This window comes from Gymnoscopelus microlampas (genome assembly GCF_963454915.1).
Source record: "Gymnoscopelus microlampas genome assembly, chromosome: 2".
NCBI lineage: Eukaryota > Metazoa > Chordata > Actinopteri > Myctophiformes > Myctophidae > Gymnoscopelus > Gymnoscopelus microlampas.
Genome location: NC_139939.1, coordinates 6160595 through 6183663, shown reverse-complemented (window position 1 = coordinate 6183663; position 23069 = coordinate 6160595). Strand labels below are relative to the sequence as shown.

Sequence of the window (23069 nt, the reverse complement as noted above, 5' to 3'; positions counted from 1 at the left end):
ATCCTACCAGGACCTCCAGAACTGCTGATTTATATCCTACCAGGACCTCTATAAAGAAAAACATGACATGGATGGAACTGGGACGTGTCAACGGTGTTGTAGCCTGGGGTCATAGGGTGTTTCGGGTCTCGCAACAACATACACCCTCGCCCAGGTGACCCAGTCGAGGTTGATCAAGCCCCAACTTAACGTCCCAGTAGCTACCCACGGTCAGTCCTATAGGGAAAGACAGGGCCACTCAGTCCGCTTCTCCGGAACTACTCTGCCGGGACTCGGGGAGGCTCTGGCACGTGGAGGGACTAGGCTCTGTGGGTGGCCTCCTGGCCAGGATCCTCCTTCGTCTCACCAGGTCCAGGATCTGAGCGCTGTACCACATCCGCTGCACCACCCCGATGCAAACATTTCCTTCTGGCGTGATGGTACTGCAGGCTCCACTACCAGGACCTCTAATACTGCTGGTTTTCTATCCTACCAGAACCTCTAGAACTGCTGGTTTTCTATCCTACCAGGACCTGTAGAACTGCTGGTTTTATATCCTATCAGGACCTCTAGAACTGCTGGTTTTATATGCTACCAGGACCTCCAGAACTGCTGATTTATATCCTACCAGGACCTCTAGAACTGCTGCTTTTATATCCTACCAGGACCTCTAGTAGGGCATAGGCCTACTGATGACTTAATTTCTCATATTCTTTAGAACATTTTTGTTTAAAAAAATATGTAATTTCTGAAAAGTGTTTTTCTTTTTTAAATTATAAATTAAATCATAAATAAATTCGGAAGGAATATTTACCCCCTACCCATACAAATTTGGTCCACGACCCAAAAACCGGTCTGTGACCCATCGTTTGTGAACCAGTGATGTGATGGTTTCAGGAGTATCATCACACAGTCTAGCTCAGTGGTTCCCAAACTTTTTAGCTCAAAAACCAAAATAGAAATGTTTGCCCGGGACCCAAACTAGTGAAAATAGCCGATCTACAAGCTCACACTGCTTCACGCGTTGTGAGCTTGTAGCTCGGCTATTTTCCCTACTTCTTAAACATTTGTTTTCTAATTTATGGAATTTATTTCATTTTTTCCCTTTATTTCTTCATGACATTCTTTTGAAAAATCATGGATTTTTTTTAATTCATGAAAAAAAAACGTTTGTTTTTTTTTACATTTACCCGTGACCCATACAAATTGCCCCGCGACTCAATGATGGGTCCCGACCCCCAGCTTGGGAAACGGTCCTCATAGCCTCAGCATCTTTAAACATGGAGGTTCGCTTGTGCAGCAACAACAACAGCAGCAGCGCTGCAGGCTCTGCGGGTCAGAACCAGAACCGAGCCGCGGCTCTGCAGAGGAGGACGGCGGCCAACAAGAAGAACAAGAAGGGCAAACGAGGGAGGAGGAGAAGGAGAAGCAAGAAGAACAGGAACAACGTCAAATCTCCTCCTCCGTATCTCCCCCCAGAGGTACCACTGTTACACTGGTATACGTTGCCCTATCGAATTCTGTGACTTGTATGGACTGGAGGTCGATGTGTTGCGATGTTCGGTTTTAAGCAGTGGTGTGAAGTTGCTGAGTACATTTACTCAAGCACTGTCATTTTTTGGTATTTTTTAACTTCTGGAGTATTTGCAAATTGTCAGTACTTTTACTTCTACTCCACTACATCGCTACAATTATTTGAGAACTTTAGTTAGTAGTTAGTTTGTAGATTTGTATTATTACAAAACATACACTTAAGCCCTATATAATTGTAGGGCTATTGAAAATAGCCGATCTACTGCGACTCATTGTGAGCTTGTAGATCTGCTATTTTTTATTATTTTTTTAATCCCAGACGTTTACTTGTAGCATAACAAGTATTTTTACATTGCAGTATTCATACTTTTAAACATTTAAGTATTTTTTTCCACCACTGGATGTTATTTATTTATTTATCCCTAGACAAAAGTGGACATTGCATTTTGAAATAAAATCTAAATTTGTTCCCTGATGTAAAATAACATTTAAAAATATGTGGCATAACTTTTGCCTGAAATGTATTTCAGTATATTTATTGATATCTAGCTCAAACTCTTTACAAATGTTTAAAAAAAACAATTCTCTCCGAAAAAGGCCAGACGTTGAAAGTATAAGGTACTCAAATAGACCTGACTTGTATGGAGTCACATAATTCTATAGGTCACCAGTTTTGATGTAGCAGAGAGCTGCAGCTAACGTTAGCAAAAACAATCCTGTGCTACAGTGCATCACTAACACATCCATGGTACTGCATCACATCACAACCACATTCACTCTGTCATTCACTAATGGATGAATTACAAACATGAAGGAATTACAAGCAACATATTTGTTTAGGAATTCTTGATTCAATTGACTGTATTGTTATTGTTATTATTATTATTATTGAGTTTGAGGATTAAATCCACACATTCAACATAGGTTCTCACTGACTTGATTACACAGTAAAAGGCTCAGTTTTCTATTTTCTATTTTATTTTTGTTACATTCATGTTAAATAGCTCTATATTATGATAGTAATAAATGCTATAGAGTGCTTGTTCAATAACCTTCTTTCCAGCTCTTTAATAAACATAAAATACATTTTGAATACCCATTTTTATCCGATCAGGAGAGAGAGAACTCATACAGGATACAGGATAAACAAGTGAAACTGGAACTGATGACACAAAAATAAATGAGCAGGCAAAGTAGGTATCAATACACTATAAGATAAGCTGATAAATGGCTTCTCTCTCCTGATTGGATGAAATTGGTGACCCTGGAAAATGTGCTTTCTGTTCTCTAAAGAGCTGGAGAGACGGGGAGATCCCTGTTACTGAATTGTAATGATTACTATCACATTATAGCAATGTAACCTTTTAACACATAAAAGGGAAAAAAGCACACCCAGTGTGAAGTGAGCGGTGTTATTTAAGGTCATCACAGTGATGGAAGCTCACTTAAAAAAAAAGTAATTTTTTTGAAGTGCGTGGTGATATTTATAGGTTATGAATTTCATCATGCGTCTCGTTAGCCAATCGCAATACTGAGCAAAGGGTCTGAATACTTATCAGCCAATCACAGTACAGCGAAAGACACATTTTCACGACGGATGGGTCATGGGTCCCAACCCCACTTAAAGGAGTGGCTACACCGCTCAAAAAAGAATATAATCGCTTACAGTATAGGCCTACCTTTAATGTAACTCTGAGTGCACTCATAACAAATGGACCCTTTTGGGTCCATTAAATGAGGGCGCAAATATGTTGTTTACATTTGTGCCCTCAGCGCGGAGGTACAAATTTATTAATTAACTCTGTGAAGTTGCACTTGAACCTTTCCTAAGTAGTAGTAGTAGCAGTGAGCTCCGCTGAGGAGCGCTGGGGCCAGGTTTGAAGGACCAGCTCCTTCAAAGACTGGTCCCTGGGTCAAGGGCCGAACGCCGCACAGGAAGGCCCCAGTCGGATTTTAACCCAGTACTGTCGCTGTGGTGGCGTAGGGGAATTTTCTTTCTAATGTCCTTTGTCTGATATATAATAATATTAGCCACATATACTATGCTATGGCTTTGTAGTAATCCATACTCTATTAAAAGGAGTAAACGGGTAGCACAAGGATTAGGAATAAAGTAGCAGAGCGATGCATTTTGAGCTTGTCGATCTGCTACTTTTGCTAAATCCTAAAAAGTAAGTTTTGGACATACTGTATGAGGTTTCCACCCGACAGAGACGATATGTTATGTTATTGTTGTGTTAATGTTGTATAACTTATTGTCTTTGCTGTGCTCTGTTCCCAGGCAGAAGAAGGAAACATTGAGTATAAGGTAACTTAATCTGACATCAAACGTCACTACATATTGATATTGTAGACATTGAGAAGTACATTACATGACAACCTTTTCAACAGCTATAACCTGTCTAAGATAAAATGTATGCATGTTGATGTGTTGGTCATGTGCAAGTTTATTCTATATTTTCACCAGGGTTCGAAATGAACAGGTGCTTGAGGCAAAATGCCCTACAAATAGGCCAAATGCCAATGGAAGAAACATAAATGTATTGAAACATTGAGAAAACTGTATATTTGAATACTATATGGAGGCGTTAATATTGTTATCAAACATAGCATAAAAATAATATTACAATGAATTTAACTGACAACAAATGAAAGAGGCGGTTTATTAAATCAGTTTGATGAGATTTAATAGATAAACCATGTCTCATACACGATAGGTTTGCTTAACTGCTGCACCTCTAGATGTAAAGTATTTGTATTCTGGCACAGTGGACAGTTGAGATGTTTCTTCTGTCTTACATCAGCCGATCAAATGACAGAGACACTGCTCTGTAGCGACATGATGAAACAGCAGGGAAAGACCTTTCAGACCTTCAGTGTAGCGAGTCATGCGTTGCCATGGTAATGAGTAGACTGACAGTTGGTGGCTGATGACACTTAGCCTAGCGTAAAACGTTTGACATTACTGAATAAGACAAAGTCAAGAAAGCATATTGATTATCTTAGTAATTAGTTAATCGAATAATCAAGAATCACTTTTTTGGGATGATTTAAAAATATATATTAATGAATGTAATTGGTGTTTTATAACTGACTAAGTCGATTTGTCTGATCAACTTAAGCCTTATTTTAGGGCTACTTTTAGGGCCCTACTTTATCGTACAATGCTTTCATGCAAAACACATAATAGAGATATAAAAGTTAAAAAGTAAAGGGAGAAAAAACAGTCCTTGCATCTGTGGTGTGTGTGTGTGTGTGTGTGTGTGTGTGTGTGTGTGTGTGTGTGTGTGTGTGTGTGTGTGTGTGTGTGTGTGTGTGTGTGTGTGTGTGTGTGTGTGTGTGTGTGTGTGTGTGTGTGTGTGTGCGCGTGCGCGTGCGTGCGCGTGTATGTGTGTGCGCGTGCGTGCGCGTGTATGTGTACGTGTGTAACAATAATATCACGATATTCTGCGATATCACGACATATTGCATGAAATTTCACCAACGATATATCACGATAGTCCTTGTATTCAATTCATAAACACATAAAATAGCACCAAACAGTTCAAAATCATCATTACACAAATACAGAGTTGGAAAAACAACGTATTAATATCGTTTTTTTTCCGGCAGTATATTCATTATTTATCGTGGGAGAAAGTATCTCGATATATCGCCATATCGATATATCGTCCCACCCCTAGTGTGTAATGAATAGTGTTGTGTTTGTGTGTGTGTTGGTGGTCAGTTTAATACGTGTGTGTGTGTGTAATGAATATATTGTGTGTGTGTGTGTGTGTGTGTGTGTGTGTGTGTGTGTGTGTGTGTGTGTGTGTGTGTGTGTGTGTGTGTGTGTGTGTGTGTGCTGGTGGTCAGCTGAAGCTGGTCAACCCCACACAGTACAGGTTTGAGCACCTGGCCACCCAGCTGAAGTGGCGGCTCCAGGAGGGCCGCGGGGAGGCCGTGTACCAGATAGGCGTGGAGGACAACGGGCTGCTGGTCGGTCTGAGCGAGGCCGACATGAAGGCGTCTCTGAAGACCTTGAAGAGGATGGCAGAGAAGTACGACGTTCCGTTTAGGATTTGAACCATTCCGGTTCCTTTAACTTTCCTAAAGTTTGAGAACTATAGATCAGCAATCAGAGTTCGAGAGTAGCCATTAGGCTTTCATGTTCTTTTTAATCCTATTTAGTTGACCTTGTATTTAAACTGTACTTTCATGTGCTTTTTTACTTGTAAATAAAGTATTCAATCAATCAATATTAGCCTATATACTACTACTATACTATATATAGAGCTTGTAGATCAGCTATTTTCTTTCAAATCTAGATTTTGTCGGGGGGGAACACAAATATTGTATGGGGATCCTTGGCTCAAACTGTTTTCAGATGGGGGTCCTTAGCCAAATACATATTCTTTTGGGGGTCCTTGACATAAAAAAGTTTGAGAACCGCTGGTATAAACTTTAAAGGGATAGTTCACCCCAAAAACATATTTTTTCTATCGATTAGTCACCCCATGGGGACTTGAATTCATGTATATGTTTTTGTTTTTGTCGCATTCCTAAGCCAATAATTTGATGACCAGCGGACCGGTTGGCAGCGGTTCTGGTAGGAGACACAAAGGAGACTCTTTGTGTCTCCTACCGGAACCACTTGGGAATGCGACAAAAAAAAAAATATATATATCCATGAATTCAAGTCTCCATGGGGTGACTAATCGATAGGAAAAAAAGTCATTTTGGGGGTGAACTATCCCTTTAAGATGACGTGGATGAATGTGTTGACTTGTCATTCATCAGCATGATGACACGGTCCTGTCACTGTGGTGTCCCTCAGGGTGGGCGCCGACATCACTCTACTACGAGAGCGGGAGGTGGACTTCGACCTGGACCGGAACTGTCGCAAAATCGCCGAAGTTCTGGTTCGTAAAGTCCCAGACGACCAGCAGGTCTGTGAAGATCACCGTCCGTTCCGTGTCCACAGAGTTTAACCCTTTAAGACCTGAGGCGATTCTTAAAAATGTTTTCTAAATCCTAACAGTTTTTTGAAAAAAATATAAAAAAAAATGTTTTCACGATTTTTCAAAAATAGCAGATCTACAAGCTCGTAGCGCGGCACTCAGTGCCGCGCTACGAGCTTGTTGTAGATCTGCTATTTATGAATAGCCAAAGAAATCTAAAGTGACACAGATGCGTTCCAGGTCTTAGTGGGTTAAAATAATACATGAGACTTAGAAAGACTGATATTTCTTTTTTTGAATAATACAATTCCAAAATTGTATTATTCTGTAATGTTTAGCAACAGTGCGATTTAAGGTGTATTTGTGGCTAAATTCACACATCATAAAATGATAGCAGAACAAAACTGTATCAACAAATACTGTTCCTGGTACAGTTTGTGAATAGAGACCTTTGAAGTACATTTCTCCACCTTATTATTAGGTGTGTGCGTGTGCGTGTGTGTGTGTGCGCGTGTGTGTGTGTGTGTGTGTGTGTGTGTGTGCGTGTGTGTGTGTGTGTGTGTGTGTATTATTATTAAAGGAAAAGTTTACCCCCAAAAGTCATCCCATGGAAACTTGAAACCATGGATATTTTTTGTTTTTTGGCGCATTCCTAATCCAATAATGTGATGACCAGCGGACCGGTAGGCAGTGTAGGCAGCGGTTCCGGTAGGAGACACAAAGGAGACTCTTTGTGTCTCCTACCGGAACCGCTAACACGTTTTTGGAAGAAAAATTATTATTATTTTTATTTTTGGAAAAAAACGTTCAGAACCCAAGATATAATTATTTGCAAATTTGATGCTCTATTCACTTCTTGTTTAACTTATTACTTAAAAAGGCTGTATCTCGGCTCCTGTGTACTTTTTTTTTTACTATGTATTTTTGGCCCAGACATGTTATTATTGGATCGATCATACTGGAGATAAATATTCTGTGACTACTTGAAAAAGGTAAGAAAATTGAAAAATCGCTGGCAGTGGGTGCACGCAGCCAGAAATAAGTCTGCCTGTGAGAGAGTTAATTGCTGCTACGATGCCTGGGGAACGAGAGTCATCTCATACTCTTGGTTGTGTGTGTGGAACAGTTCCTAGATCTGCGTGTGGCCGTGCTGGGCAACGTGGACGCGGGTAAGTCCACGCTGCTGGGCGTGCTGACCCAGGGGGAGCTGGACAACGGGCGGGGCCGGGCCAGACTCAACCTGTTCAGACATCTGCATGAGATCCAGACCGGGAGAACCTCCAGCATCAGCTTTGAGATCCTGGGCTTCAACAGCAAAGGAGAGGTAACTGTACGGTAACAGTAGTGGTTCCCAAACGTGTTTTAACCCGTGACCAGTGGTTTAAAGTAACTAAGTACATTTACTCAAGTACTGTGCTTAAGTACAAATTTGAGGTATTTCTTTTACTTTACTGGAGTATTTCCAATTTGCAGTACTTTTACTTTTACTACTACAATTATTTGATTTTTGATTATTATTACAACACATACATTAACCACTTCAGCCCTATAATTATACATTTTGGCCATTTGAAAATAGCCGATCTACAAGCTCACAATGCGTCACGATGCGACGCATTGTGAGCTTGTAGATCGGCTATTTTCAAAAGATTTTTATACATTTGAAAACTTGTGAAATGGGACATTCTGCATAATGAGTACTTTTACTTTTGGTACTTTAAGTACATTTTGATACCAATAATTTAGTACTTTTACTCAAGCAAATTTTGAATTTCTGACTTTTTATTATTTCTAAATTGCAGTATTGATACTTTTACTTAAGTAAAACATTTTATACTTTTTCCACCACTGCCCGTGACCCAAAAGCGAAATTTGATGTCTTCCCCGGCCGGGGACTCAAACTAGTGGAAATCTAGCACATCTAGCTTGCAGATTGGCTACTTTCACTTTCCATAGATCTGCTATTTTCAAAAAAGAAATGAATCTATTATTTGTATTTATTATTATTTAATTTTATGAATAACGATACCTTGTGAAACGGGACATTCTGCATAATGAGTGCTTTTACTTTTGGTACTTTAAGAATATTTTGATGCCAATACTTTTGTACTTTAACTCAAGTAACTTTTGATCACTGGACTTTTACAGAGTATTTCTACATTGCAGTGTTATTTCTCCACTCCCAGGTGGTGAATTACAGCGACTCGCGGACAGCGGAGGAGATCTGCGAGAGCTCCTCCAAGATGATCACCTTCATCGACCTGGCGGGTCACCAAAAGTACCTGAAGACCACCATCTTTGGCCTCACCAGCTACTGCCCGGACTTTGCCATGCTGGTGGTCAGTGCCAGCACTGGGATAGGTCAGTTACTAAAGACATCGTTATGTCTGTGTACTCTGTCTATGTAATAATAATAATAATAATAATAATAATAATAATAAACTTTATTTGTATAGCACCTTTCATGACATGAAATGCAGCTCAAAGTGCTTTACAGAGCAAGAATACAATTACAGAAAAAGTACAACTAATTTAACAATAAAGCAAAAAAAGAAAAGCAAAAGCATAAAACAACATTAAAATAATAGCAAAAGGCAGTGAATCAGGTAAAACAGTGAGGACATGAATAACAACACAGAGATTTAAAAATCAAACAAAAGCAAGAGTGAAGAAACAGGTTTTGAGCTGTGCTTTAAAGCTATCCACAGAGGCTGCCTGTCAAAACAACATTAAAATAACAAAAACTTCCTTAAAAAATGTATATTTTTTTCCCCGCAAGTCCAGTCTTACCTTTCCACGCTCGAACGTAAGAGCACTAAGGCTCATCTATGTACAGTATGTGAATAATGTGTTCATTTAACGCATTAAGACCTGAGGCCGATTCTACAAATTCTTCTAAATCCTAAAGTTTTCTGAACAAACATATGTTGCTATATCAGTGGTGCTCAAACCTTTTCATGTCAAGGACCCCCAAAATTATATTTTAGACCCCCATCTAAAAATGTAGTCAGTCGAATGCTTTAAATTATATTTTCAAGATTTTTCTAAAATATCAGATACAAGTGCCCCGCTATGAGCTTGTATGTCTGATATTTGTTTTTTAAATCGTGACACACACGCACACACACACACACACACACACACACACACACACACACACACACACACACACACACACACACACACACACACACACACACACTGCCCTGCCAAGCCAAAGTGCAGTAACTACATTTTTGGACACACCCACTCATTTGTGTATCCCAAAGGTCAAATTAGCCTTCGTGATTTTGGGGGATGAACGATTACCTCAAGAACAGATGTACATTCATTGTAATATCACTTATATGCCGATATGTCATTTGGCTGACCAGTTGAATCACTTTAAAATTTTCAGTGATTTCTGTCTGTGATCTTGTAGCCTCGGAATCCCAGCCTTTTTTTTTGTTTCAAAAGAAAAACGTCTGGGCGAACAGTGCAGGAACGATGGTCTTAGGACCTTGTTAACTCCTAACCAATCAGAGTGCAGAGGGGCGTCGCTCTAAATTTGGTGACGTCAGCCTGGGGGGGGGGGGGGGGGGGGGCGGACCATGGATTGCTCTCGTTCTCTCAGTCTAGTGATCTTGTTAAAACAACAAGGCCGCAATAATGCCAGATATCACCACTAGAGGTCAGACATGACCTGAACAGTTCTAGTTGCATAGTAGCAGCTACAGAACCTTGCACTGGCTGTTAACCTCCCTTAGACTTGGACCCAGTGGTGTAAAGTAACTAAGTGCATTTAAGTACTGTACTGTACAAGTACTGTACTTAAGAACAATTTTGAGGTACTTTTACTTTACTGGAGTATTTCCAAATGTCTATACTCTTACTTTTACTCCACTACATCTCAGAGGCTAATATTGTACTTTTACTCCACTACAATTATTTGAAAACTTTAGTTACTAGTTACTTTGCAGATATAAATTATTACATTATAAAACATACATTAACCACTTAAGCCCCATTTTATACCTCGGCTATTTGAAAATAGCAGATCTACAAGCTCACAACGCGTCGTGTTGTGAGCTTGTAGATCTGCTATTTTCAAACGTTTCAGTACTTTCACTTTTGGTACTTTAAGTACATTTTGATACCAATACTTTTGCACTTTTACTCAAGTACATTTTTAATTCCTGATTTTTACTTGTAACAGAGTACTTCTACTTTGCAGTGTTGATACTTTTACTTAGGTGAAACATTTGTGTACTTTTTTCCACCACTGCTTGAACCCACTTTTTTTTTTTACAATCAGGTCACAGGTCGTAACCCTCCGTAATCTCCCTCCCTCCCCCTCTCTCCCCATGCAGCCGGGACCACCAGGGAACACGTGGGCCTGGCCATGGCGCTGAAGGTGCCCATCTTCATGGTGGTCAGTAAGGTGGACCTGTGCGGGCGGGCCACGGTGGAGAGGACCGTACGGCAGCTGGAACGTCTGCTCAAACAGCCTGGCTGTAACAAAGTGCCCATGCTCATCTCTGGGCCCGATGACGCCGTCACTGCTGCTCAGCAGTTCACACAGACATCCAGGTACATGGAGAGACAGACAGACAGACAGACAGACAGACAGACAGACAGACAGATGATAGGTTTATATTCATTCGTATATTCACTTTATATGTATATTTTACATATAGTTGCTGTCGGGCAGAAACCTCTTATCTCCATTTTTAAACTGTTTGTGTTTCTCTCGTAAATGAACGCCCTACTTGGTCATACTACAGCGTCACACAATAGTATGAGTTTGTAGATCTGCTGCTCTTGCTATTTTTGAAATGTAGTCTTTGGTTCGTTTGACTCGTTCTAGCGTTTAATGTGTTACTCTTTGGGTAAATGTGTACATTTCCACCTTCAGTCGATGCTTTATATCCATATGAGTAAAATCGCCAGCTGTGGTTTGTTTATGTTTGGAACACAGTTCTTATATGAGGCACAAAAAATAAAGCCACGAACCAGCGGAACAGTGTCCTGACGTCAGTGCTCTATTGTTTTTAGACAGATGCTAGTTTCATTGTTTACCTGATATCCTATTGTTTTGATGTACAGATTATTATTTTGATTAGTATATATATTGTTTAGAGTAGACTGATGCTAGGTTCTTGGTTTACCCGCGATCCTAGTTTCTTGAGGCACTACACTGTCTCTCTGCATTTGATGCATGTGTTTACCTTGCTTATTTTAAGTCACTCTGGATAAAGAGCGTCTGTTAAATGGCTACTGTAAATTGCATGTGTGTGTGTGTGTGTGTGTGTGTGTGTGTGTGTGTGTGTGTGTGTGTGTGTGTGTGTGTGTGCGTGTGCAGTGTCACTCCTATATTCATGCTGTCCAGTGTGTCAGGAGACAGTCTGGATCTGCTGAAGATCTTCCTCAACATCCTGCCTCCTCTGAGCAACAGCAAGGAGCAGGAGGAGCTGATGCAGCAGATGACTGAGTTCCAGGTACACACACACACACACACACACACACACACACACACACACACACACACACACACACACACACACACACACACACACACACACACACACACGCATGCACGCACACAACAGGGGTGTGAGAGCTACCTTTAGAAGTGGGGGAGCGCATAGACACTGCTTTTTCTATCCCTCTACGCCAAATCTCTTCACCAAAAAATACCCGATCTACAAGCTGACAACGTGCTGTGCTGCGACGTGTTGTCAGCTTGTAGCCATTTTGGTTAATATTATCCTCCAGAATATGGATGCTGGTCCTCATTTTATAAGTGGAGGCCCTGCGCGGCGCTCCCCCTCCACTACACCCCTGTAGCACGCACGCTGAAAATAGCCGATCTACGAGCTATTTTCTTTGTAGATCAGCTATTTTTGCCGAATGTTCTAAATAGTGGACTCATCCTAAACCCACAATGCATTGTGAAAAGTAGGGTACAACCCGACACACCAGCATGCGTTGTGCTGAAAGAAAAATGCAATACGCTGAGCTGGCAAACGACAGCAATGGTGTCATTCATGGCGACCCATAGGGCTTGCTTGAATGTCAGGCCGTAGAATAAGTCCGGTCTCAAGCCCACATTTTGAAGGCCTCGGCCTTGTCTCTTGTCTGCCTGCAATTTTACTCGGTCTTGACTCGCTCTCGGACCACATGGAAATCCAGAGTCCACTTGGTTCAAAGACCGAAGCTGTGTCTCATCGGCATCTGCTTACATTGCAAGCACACTGACATGAAAAAAACACGATACAATACAAAAAACAACAACATAACAACGTGCTCTTTCAACAGTCATCCACGTTACTCATACTAAGAGGAACGTGTCCTGTGTGTGTGTGTGTGTGTGTGTGTGTGTGTGTGTGTGTGTGTGTCTGTCTGTGTAGGTGGATGAGATCTATTCGGTGCCGGATGTTGGGACAGTGGTTGGAGGGACACTGTACAGGTCAGTGACTTTCTTCACAGCTCTCTGCAACAAATGGAAAAAGTATTATATCATATTATTAGATTGTTATCGTTGCTGTCCGGCAGGAACCAGCTAACTCCATTTTTCCGCATTTGCATTTTTTTCCCCATAAATCAGTGCTATTGAACACCCTTTACGTCTGTGTGTTGGTAAAAAAAAATATTGAACCAATGAAAAGCATTAAAAAGTGCTTCTGACAAAACCAGCTAACTCCAGCAAAGGGGGGTGGAGTTAGCTGGTTTAGCAGACTCCAGGCTCCACCCCCTTTTGACCTCCAACCTCATTGTGAGCTTGGAGGTCCATTCAGCTGTTCTTATCAATGATGAACAAAACCTCCTAACTTCACTTTTGTCATTTTTTGTTTTGTTTTTTTCATTTCCTGAAAAATGAACATTTTGGAGTTAGCTAGTTCCTGCCGGACAGCAGAGATATATAAACATGAAACAACATTTATCGTGAAGAAGACGCTTGTCGAGTCCTGACTCACTACTGTAAATTCTATATCATTTGTTCTGTTGAATAGTAACGTTCAAATTAAGGCTGAACTATCGATGATCTTCTTAGTGATTTTTCCATCAATTACTTTTTCGATAGATAATCAAGAAGCACTTTAAGACTTAACTTCCCTCTTCTACAGTGCTGAAGTGCTGCCATTTTACCAATGCATGTACTTCGTGCCGCGCTGCGAGCTTGTACATCTGCTATTTTTGAACATTTTAGACAAATCTTGAAAGTGTGAGAACTACTGATTTAGAAGACATTTGTCGGCCTCAGGTCTTTATCCCATTCAGACCTGAGGCCGATTCTACAAATGTCTTCTAAATCCCAACAGTATTCTGAAAAACGTATGTTTCTATATCAGTGGTGCTCAAACCTTTTCATGTCATGGACCCCCAAAATGATAATGTATTTGGTCGCGGACCCCCATCTCAAAATATTTAGTTCCAGGGACCCCCAGATGCAAAGATTTGAGTTAAAAGTGTTCGCTTTAAAATAATATATATATTCAAAGATGTTCACACATTTTCACGATTTTTCAAAAATAGCAGATCTACAAGCTTATAGCGCTGTCTAAAATCTGCTATTTTTGAATAGCCCAAAGTATAAAATAATGCTTTTGTAGCTCAAATCAATAAATGACACAGATGCGTTCCAGGTCTTAATGGGTTAATGGTTTTAAATGTGTCGAGGGTGGGGGCAACTTTGACGTTAACCCTTGGTTTTCCTGCGTGCCCGTGGTGCAGTGGTGTGTGTCGCGAGGGGGACAGGCTGGTGGTGGGACCCACGGAGGAGGGGCGCTTCATGCGTCTGAAGGTGGCGAGCATCCAGAGGAACCGCTCCGCGTGCCGGGTGCTGAGGGCGGGGCAGGCCGCCACGCTGGCCCTGGGGAACTTTGACCGCTCGCTGCTACGCAAGGTCAGATAGCTCCTTCTATTACATCGTTGCTGTCGGGCATAACATTCGTACCTCCATATTCTACCTTTTTGTGTTTTTTTTTGTAAATTAACGTCCTACTCGATCATACTACAGCGTCACACAAAAGCATCAAAAGTAGCAGATCTACAAGCTTGAAAGCACGGCGTGAAATGACGCGTTTTAAGCTTGTGGATCTGCTACGTATGCTATTTTTGTGTGGTTCTCAAGTGGGGTCCTTGTGAGGGATTTGTTAACAGTTCTGTCTGATCGCTGTCACTCAGGTTCTAATAAACCTCGACAAAAGCTTCCAAGAGAAATCGCACAAATAGGCTTCAGTGCGATTTGTCTCACAGTGGGTTTGTCTACATGACCTTAGTGGGTGTGTCTACATGACCTCAGTGGGTGTAGTCTCGCGTTACCAGACTGTTGCCTCCCACAATTTACAAATGTTTCCGGTCATACAGTCTGGGACTCGGAAGCTCTGATCATGATTAGAATATAAACCGGATGTGGAGCCTCCTCTCCATTTCCGTTTCGTCTTTACAGTCGCGCAAATTTATCCTAATATAAATACAAATCATCTAATTATACATAGCTTGCTGCTTAGCAGAAATGGATTTTAAAAAGTAAAATGTAAAGATATTTTAAAATATATTTTCGTGAACGGAAGTGCCAGTTTCCTCAATCGGATTTTGGGAGTTGTAGTTCCAGACTCTATATAACATTCAGAGATTGTGGAATAGTTGTCTGGCTACGCGAGACTACAGTGGGTGTGTCTACATGACCTTAGTGGGTGTGTCTACATGACCTCTGTGGGTGTGTCTACGTGACCTTGCAAAGCGCGAAAAGAATGGCCATTCAGATGTAGCACGTCTAATTTACCCACTTAACCCTGCCGGCATGCCACCAAAATGTGGAATGCCCTACCACCAGCCATCAAAAACTGTGACTCCTCAACCTCCTTCAAAGCCACCATAAAAGACCTATCTACAATTTGCAACTGGATTTAGACAAGTCTTCTAGCTTGTAAAAATAAATGACCCCTCACAGTTTTTCTGAAATATACTTGTATTGCTCCTTGTACTGATGATTTCTTGTATAGTATTGTATGTATACACATGTCTTGATGAATTGAATACACAGGACCATAATGGAAACAATCCCTTTTAGCATCGTCGTATAACTGTAACTCCCCCAGGAGTCCCATTGTAGCCCCCCCCCCTTTTTTCCCCTCTACCACCTCATCCCTTCGCCGGAAATAGCCGTCTTCAGGTTTTTATTTACATTTCATTTTAGGTTGAACAAAATAATTATTATTACTGTATTAACCCTTGTGTGTGTGGTGTGTTCAGGGTATGGTCATGGTGAGCCCCAAGATGAACCCCACCATTTGTCGTCAGTTTGAGGCGGCCATCGTGCTGTTGTTCCACGCCAAGACGTTCCGGAGAGGGTCCCAGGTCACCGTGCACGTGGGGAACGTCCGACAGACCGCCACTGTGGAAGGTCTTCACGGGAAGGTCAGTCTGGCCTGGCCTGGATTAGCTTTACCCTGAATTCAAGGAGATTTTACTGTTTTTGTGGCGTTCCTAAGGCAATAATTTGATGACCGGCAAAGTCTCCGGTAGGCGTCTCCTACAGAGCAGTATTTGAGCAGCAATGCGACAAAAACTGAAAAATCTCCTTGAAATCAAGGGTTCACGGGGTGTGTAATTGATAATAAAGTCAATAATAACACATTTTTTGGGGTGAACTACTCCTTTAACTCCTTGAACAGTGATTCTTTGGATCATGACACAAAATGCTTGTGTCGTAAATGTGCATGATATCCTCCATGAGCCGGTGCACCGTATGTGTGAACACTCTGGTTCTGGCATGTGGTGCTTTTGTCAGGAGGAGCTGCGTACAGGAGAGAGAGCGGTGGTTCGCTTCTGCTTCATCAAGCATCCAGAGTACCTCCGCCTGGGAGCCAAGCTGCTCTTCAGAGAGGGAGTCACCAAGGGCATCGGACACGTCAGCCGCCTGCTGCCTGCCTCCCAGAACCACCACCATGCTGAACCCCACAACCACCATACTGAGACCCTCAACCACCATACTGAGACCCACAACCACCATACTGAGACCCAGAACCTACCACCATATTGAGACCCTCAACCACCATACTGAGACCCACAACCACCATGCTGAGACCCAGAACCTACCACCATATTGAGACCCTCAACCACCATACTGAGACCCACAACCGCCATACTGAGACCCTCAACCACCATACTGAGACCCTCAACCACCATACTGAGACCCACAACCACCATACTGAGACCCACAACCACCATACTGAGACCCTCAACCACCATACTGAGACCCACAACCACCATACTGAGACCCTCAACCACCATACTGAGACCCACAACCACCATACTGAGACCCTCAACCACCATACTGAGACCCTCAACCACCATACTGAGACCCACAACCACCATACCGAGACCCAGAACCCACCACCATACTGAGACCCACAACCACCATACCGAGACCCAGAACCCACCACCATACTGAGACCCACAACCACCATACTGAACCCCACAACCACCATACTGAGACCCAGAACCTACCATCATACTGAGACCCACAACCACCACCATACCAAGACCCAGAACCCACCTCCATACTGAGATCCACAACCACCATACTGAGACTCACAACCACCATGCTGAGACTCACAACCACCATACTGAGACCCTCAACCACCATACAACCACCATACTGAGACTCACAACCACCATACTGAGACCCTCAACCACCATACTGAGACCCTCAACCACCATACAACCACCATACTGAGACTCACAACCACCATACTGAGACCCTCAACCACCATACTGAGACCCAGAACCTACCACCATACTGAACCCCACAACCACCATACTGAGACCCAGAACCTACCACCATACTGAGACCCCCAGCCACCATACTGAGACCCACAACCACCACTTAGACCCAGAACTGAGACCCAGAACATACACCCTCACTGAGACCCATAATCTCCACCACAACCTCCTACAAGATTACTAGAACCACCACCAGAACCTCCTGCAGTACTACTGAACCGTAGAAGAACCATGACCAGAGCCTGCTGCAAGACTACTGGTACCACCATCAGAACCTCCTGCAGGAGTATTGAGCCCCAGAACCACCATCAGAACCTCCTGCAGGAGTATTGAGCTCCAGAAACACCACCAGAACGTCAAGAAACCCGACGAGATCCTCCAGCAAGACTACTGGGCTCAGAGTTTACGTAGTGGTTCTCAAAGTGGGGTCCGGGGACCACCAGGGGTCCTTGAGGGAGTCCCCCGGCTAAATGATTGATCGTCAAGAACCAAACGGGCCCTTATCGCTGTGTAAAAAAGAGTGTAGAATGGAACATGGCGTTCCGTGACCTAATAATGCATCAAACTGAGGGTCCTTGAAATGAAAACCACTGATGAAGAGGAAGGAGAGGAGGAAGAAGTAACCAGTTGCCTGGAGACAGATGCAGCAGAACGATTAGGTTGTAATCCCTCCATCCGGTCCATCCTTCCTCCTAGAGATCTGATCAATTCTAATGCCTCTGTCCTTGTTCGCTCCCGGTGACTCGTCACACACTCTGAACTCAGCAGATCACTATATATATATATCTGTACTGTCCCAGCAACACACACACACACACACACACACACACACACACACACACACACACACACACACACACACACACACACACACACACAGCAATTGTATAAATGTCATTTTCACCATTGTTTCCCCACCCAGCCTGAGTTATACGTAGTTGCGTGTGTGTCGAAAATAACCGATCTATAAGCTCACGAGGCGTGACACCTTGTGAGCTTGTAGATCAGTTACGTTTTGGCTTTAATCAGGGCATAACTCTAACCCTAATCCCTAATTTAACCTCAATATGATTCATCCTAGTCTATCTCTTAAAGTCTACTATGCATTTGGCCCTCATGTGTATATTAATACAAATATTTGCGCGTGCACACACACACACACACACACACACACACACACACACACACACGTGGCTGAGAGTGACTTTCTTGTTGTGATGTGGTGACTTAATATCAGCAGACATTTATCCTCATCATGTGTCCCAGATTGAATTAAGGAGGTCCTCGACACACTGGGTGATTATAATCGCTGCTCCAGTCTCAAGACAGTTCAAGGTTCAATTCAATAATCTGTCCTGATACTGTAGATCATGAATTCATCTCAAATTGGGCAGAACGGTGTTAATACGAACAATAAACAAGGAAAAGAACAGTTTAATATTGACATTAAAAGAACTGCATTCAAGACCACATCATTACAAATGACATGACGTCCGTGGATTACAATGGGTATTTCACTTTGAACCACTTCTGGGATAATTTTAACGTCCATTTGGGCTTTTGTGTTCACCCCAAACAGTTTTTGCTTGATTTGGTATATTTGATATAATAATTGTATCAGTTTTATCAGTTTATATAGTTCCTATATAAACCCATTGAAATTCAAACCATTTTTAACCATGTTAGACACACATGTCCCTGTTTCTGGCGACTGATATTGTCCTTCTAATTACTTTATTTTATTATTTTTATTTTATTTTATTAAAAAAGGAAGGAAGAGGATGAGTTTTTATAGATGACATCATGACAGTATTATAAGCCATGAATGGCTTTTCACATCAGCATCTGTTAGCGCTGCTAGTGCTGCTGCTGCTAGCGCTGCTAGCTAAAATGAAGACTCCACAAACATCATGCCTTCAGAGGTGATGTACAATACAGTACAAGGCAGCTTTTCACTGCAAACCATGTTTAGAATCGTGCATGACGATGACAAATGAACCTAATCCTTCAATAGAATACGACGTAAACTATCTAGTGCAGTCTGGGAAACGGGTTTGACCTTTTCCTTTTCTTTTTTTCCTTTCGGTTCTGTGCAATTAATTGTAAATTCAATATTGAATGTACGTTCCATGGACGCTGTGTGTAATAAGCACTATACTGTCATCCGTGGAAACTTATTGGTGACTTTGCACTTTGTACTTAAAAAAAAGAAAACAGTCTCTGCATGTATTTTGATGCCGGTGACTCAAATCGTGTGTTTGTTTGTTTGTTGAGAAAGCTGCGTTGGTTGAAAGCCAAAAGTGTGAAAATTATGGATTATGGATAATAATCTGCTTTCATGAGTTTCAGTCAGTTTAACAAATTATATAGATCAGAGATTCTCAACCTCTGGGCCGGGGTCCACTTGTGGGTAGTGAGGATATTGCAAGTGTGCCCCCCAAATAAATGGCAAAACACTTAAGAATTTATTGATAGTATAACATTAATATAAAACAAATTACGGTATGTGAAAGAAAGAAAGAAATTATGGCTTTTTTTCCCTTCATTAAAACCTTGAAAAATGTTTTTTATTGTGATACCAATAAATAGTTACTTAACTCTCTCAGTGCCACGCACCGAGAGATCCCGAGTTTTCTCTGAAGGTCATCAGTGCCAGCACGAGAAATCCCGAGTTTTTACTTTTTACCGTGGTCGCTCCGTTCTGTTTATTTTTCATGATCACTTTCACTTTCTGATTCCTTCAGAGTCACTGGGTTCCGGTTTCATGACGCAGATTCCGTTTCCGGTTCTCATTTTTTTCCCGCGGTCATTTTCGTCCAGAATAGGGAAAGTCACGTTTTTTCACACGGTATACAAAACGAACGGAGAGGTCCACGTGTATTCTCTTTGGTCTGGGTGACGATCAGTCATCGTAATCGCGTATCACATCGTATTTTAACCCGATCAGAAATTTCGAAAACGTCACATCCGGTTGTGATGACCGGATGTGACATAGGCCTGTTTGGGAGGGGGCGAGTGAGTCAACGAGGTGATCAATGTCTCGATTTGGTGCTCTCTACTGGTAGAACTGTCGCATGAGTTTAAACTGCATATAGACAAGCTATTTGAAAATTAAATGACAAAATAACCCAAAAAAGAAAAAACGAAAATTGCTGGCACTGGGGGAGTACTTTATGAAAATACTCTGGCACTGAAAGAGTTAAAGGAGGAGTTAACCTAAAAAATGACTTATTTCCTATCAATTGCACACCCCATGAAGCCTTGAATTCATGGATTTATTTTTGTTTTTGTGGCATTCCTAAGCCAATAATTTGATGACCGGGTGTGTATCTGGTAGGAGACACAAATAATCTACTTTGTGTCTCCTACCGGATACATTAGCCGGTAGGAGACGAGAATCAAATTATTGGCTTAGGAATGCCACAAAAACAAAAATAAATCCATGGATTCAAGGCTTCATGGGGTGTGCAAATTATTGAAAATAAGTCATTTTTTGGGTGAACTACTCCTTTAACGTATAACTATGTTATGTTTCAAGCGGGCCTGCTGATCCATAAGAGGTTGAGAACCGATCTAACTTCTTTACCAGGTTTCAGACATCAGAACGACATCTAAACAGCTACATGAAAGCACAAAGCAGAATGATATTACTTTGTTTGGACTTTTGTCTTTGTTTTTTGCATTCTAATTTCTGATCAGTACTACATTCAGAGTAATATAACCCTTAATGAACAACATTACACGTAGGACCGTTAAATTGCAAGCCGCAATGACTCTTTGGGAGAGGTTTGGCTTGTGTAGTTACCTTGACATGACGTAACTCCATATATCAGTGAGATATCTTCAATAGCTGCTCCGTTGATTATAAATCGATAATCCAAAGATATTCCCCTTATTGACTCAAAGTCACTATTCTGGCACATACATGAAACAAAGCTGATTCTGTTATATAACGTCATCTTAACTTTTAATATCTGATAATATCAAATGTTGATTTAGCTATTATTAGGAAAAAAGAAACGTACTGCATCCGTGGATCTAGATCTGGATCTTACGCCAGTGAAATCAACAAGAAGTTGACAGAAAAATAAATAATAATACATAGATTTAAATGTTGTATTGGGTGTTGAGATGTTATTGGCAGAAAATGATTTGTTTGCGTTACTTTATGTGCTAAAGAAGTAACTTAGAGACATGTTTCATTGTGCAATGTAAGTCAATGAGGAGACCATTCTTGGAATATCAATTTATAATCAACAGAGCAACAAAGCGAGATATCTCACCAATATGTTACATCATGACACAGTAACGACACCACCCAAACCTCTACCAATTGAGCTTTAAGGGTTTTGTGGATCTGCATGTGTTTTATTAACTGATGGTTGTAATACAATAACTGGGCAACATTTGGTACTGTAAAGGGCTTGATATACTTGTTGCACGCTGGGCCGCACGCCAAAAATAGCAGATCCACAAGCTTACAACGTGTCAGTTTGACCCGTTGTGAGCTTGTAGATCTGCTATTTTCAGTGCACGACACAGACTTGGAACTAAGTATAAATCACCCTTAACATACAGTAGGCTGGTTCCACAAGCATGTCCAAATGTATTAGCGTTCCTGCTTTATAGATTTACAGTTTGATGTCAGACTATATGCTCTGCTGAACATTAAAGAAGTTTAACCACGACATTGACTGCTTATTCATTAATGTCATTAACGTATTTACCATGTTTAGATGCCAGCAAAAATCGGCCTTGTTAATTTAAAGGTGCTATAAGTGATATTTTTTTGGTTAAAACAAAAGTTGTTGTTTTTTTGTTAAAAAGTTTAAGCTCTATATTCTGATAGTAATCATAGCTGTACAGTGTTTGTTCAGTAACAGAGGTTTCCCCATCTCTCCATCTCACAGAAATATCACTTACACCACCTTTAAATGACAACAGCCACCTATTTGTCCAAATAAATAAAAATAATAAAGTAGTTGGAGCATGCAGCCACAGTGCATCAACCAGCTGATCATTTAGTCGGTTGGTTGGTTATAATATGCTGACTTGGTGTATGTTTCGGGTCAAGTTCCTGTCTTAAGGGGATAGGTCACCCCCAAAATTACGTTTTCTATCCATTAGTCACCCCATGGAAACTTGAATTCATGGATATTTTTTTGTTTTCGACAAAAACATAAAAATATCCATGAAAGTCTCCATGGGGTGACTAATCGATAGAAAAAAAAGCCAACACCCAGAAGAACACGTGGAAAGTACTAGCAGAGACTGCTGTTGGTGTAGTGGTGTAGCCCCCAGAACCTGAATGCAGAGGTTCTGTGTTCGAATTCCCACGACTTCCATTGATGTATTTTAGGAACTCATAATGCAATAACGGCTCATAATGTAAGTTTGCAGACCCACGGGCAATAGTTTTACATGGGTTTGTGTCCACCGGCAATAGTTTTACATGAACATTTCTAGCAGGGCCGTGCTTAGGGATAAGGAGGCCCTAGGCAAACCCCAGTATGAGGCCCCTGGGTCGGGACCCATATGTGGGTCGCGGACCAATTTTTAAGGGTCATGAGTAAAATACCCCTTTATTTTTTTGTTTCCTACATTTTTGTTTGTAATTATTTCAAAAGATGAAAAAATGTTTTACAAAAATTGTAAAACTCAACCTTTTTCAAAATAATTTGATTTAAAAAAAGAAAGTAATGAAAATAGCAGATCTAGCTATAAAGTTATTTTCCCAAATTTGTTTGGGAAATGTATGATTGTAAACGTTGTGGAGCACAATTAGGAGTTAAGAGTCTTGCTCAGGGACACACATTGCTGGCCCAGCCTGGAATCGTACCTGTGACT

The 23069-nt window shown here is 41.4% G+C and overlaps 1 protein-coding gene across 1 annotated transcript; it reads left to right on the top strand.

Annotated features, from left to right (window-relative positions):
* Positions 1-1259: 1259 nt before the first annotated feature.
* LOC311053478 (GTP-binding protein 2-like) lies at positions 1260-16548 on the top strand (the record flags this gene model as incomplete). The annotated part of the gene is made up of 12 exons (XM_084069050.1): positions 1260-1460; positions 3794-3820; positions 5368-5552; positions 6329-6440; positions 7579-7776; positions 8639-8813; positions 10802-11021; positions 11794-11929; positions 12842-12900; positions 14166-14337; positions 15690-15854; positions 16228-16548. 12 exons carry the CDS (start codon positions 1260-1262, stop codon positions 16477-16479), a joined length of 1902 nt encoding a protein of 633 aa, XP_083925176.1. The 3' UTR covers positions 16480-16548.
* Between the last annotated feature and the right edge of the window lie 6521 nt (positions 16549-23069).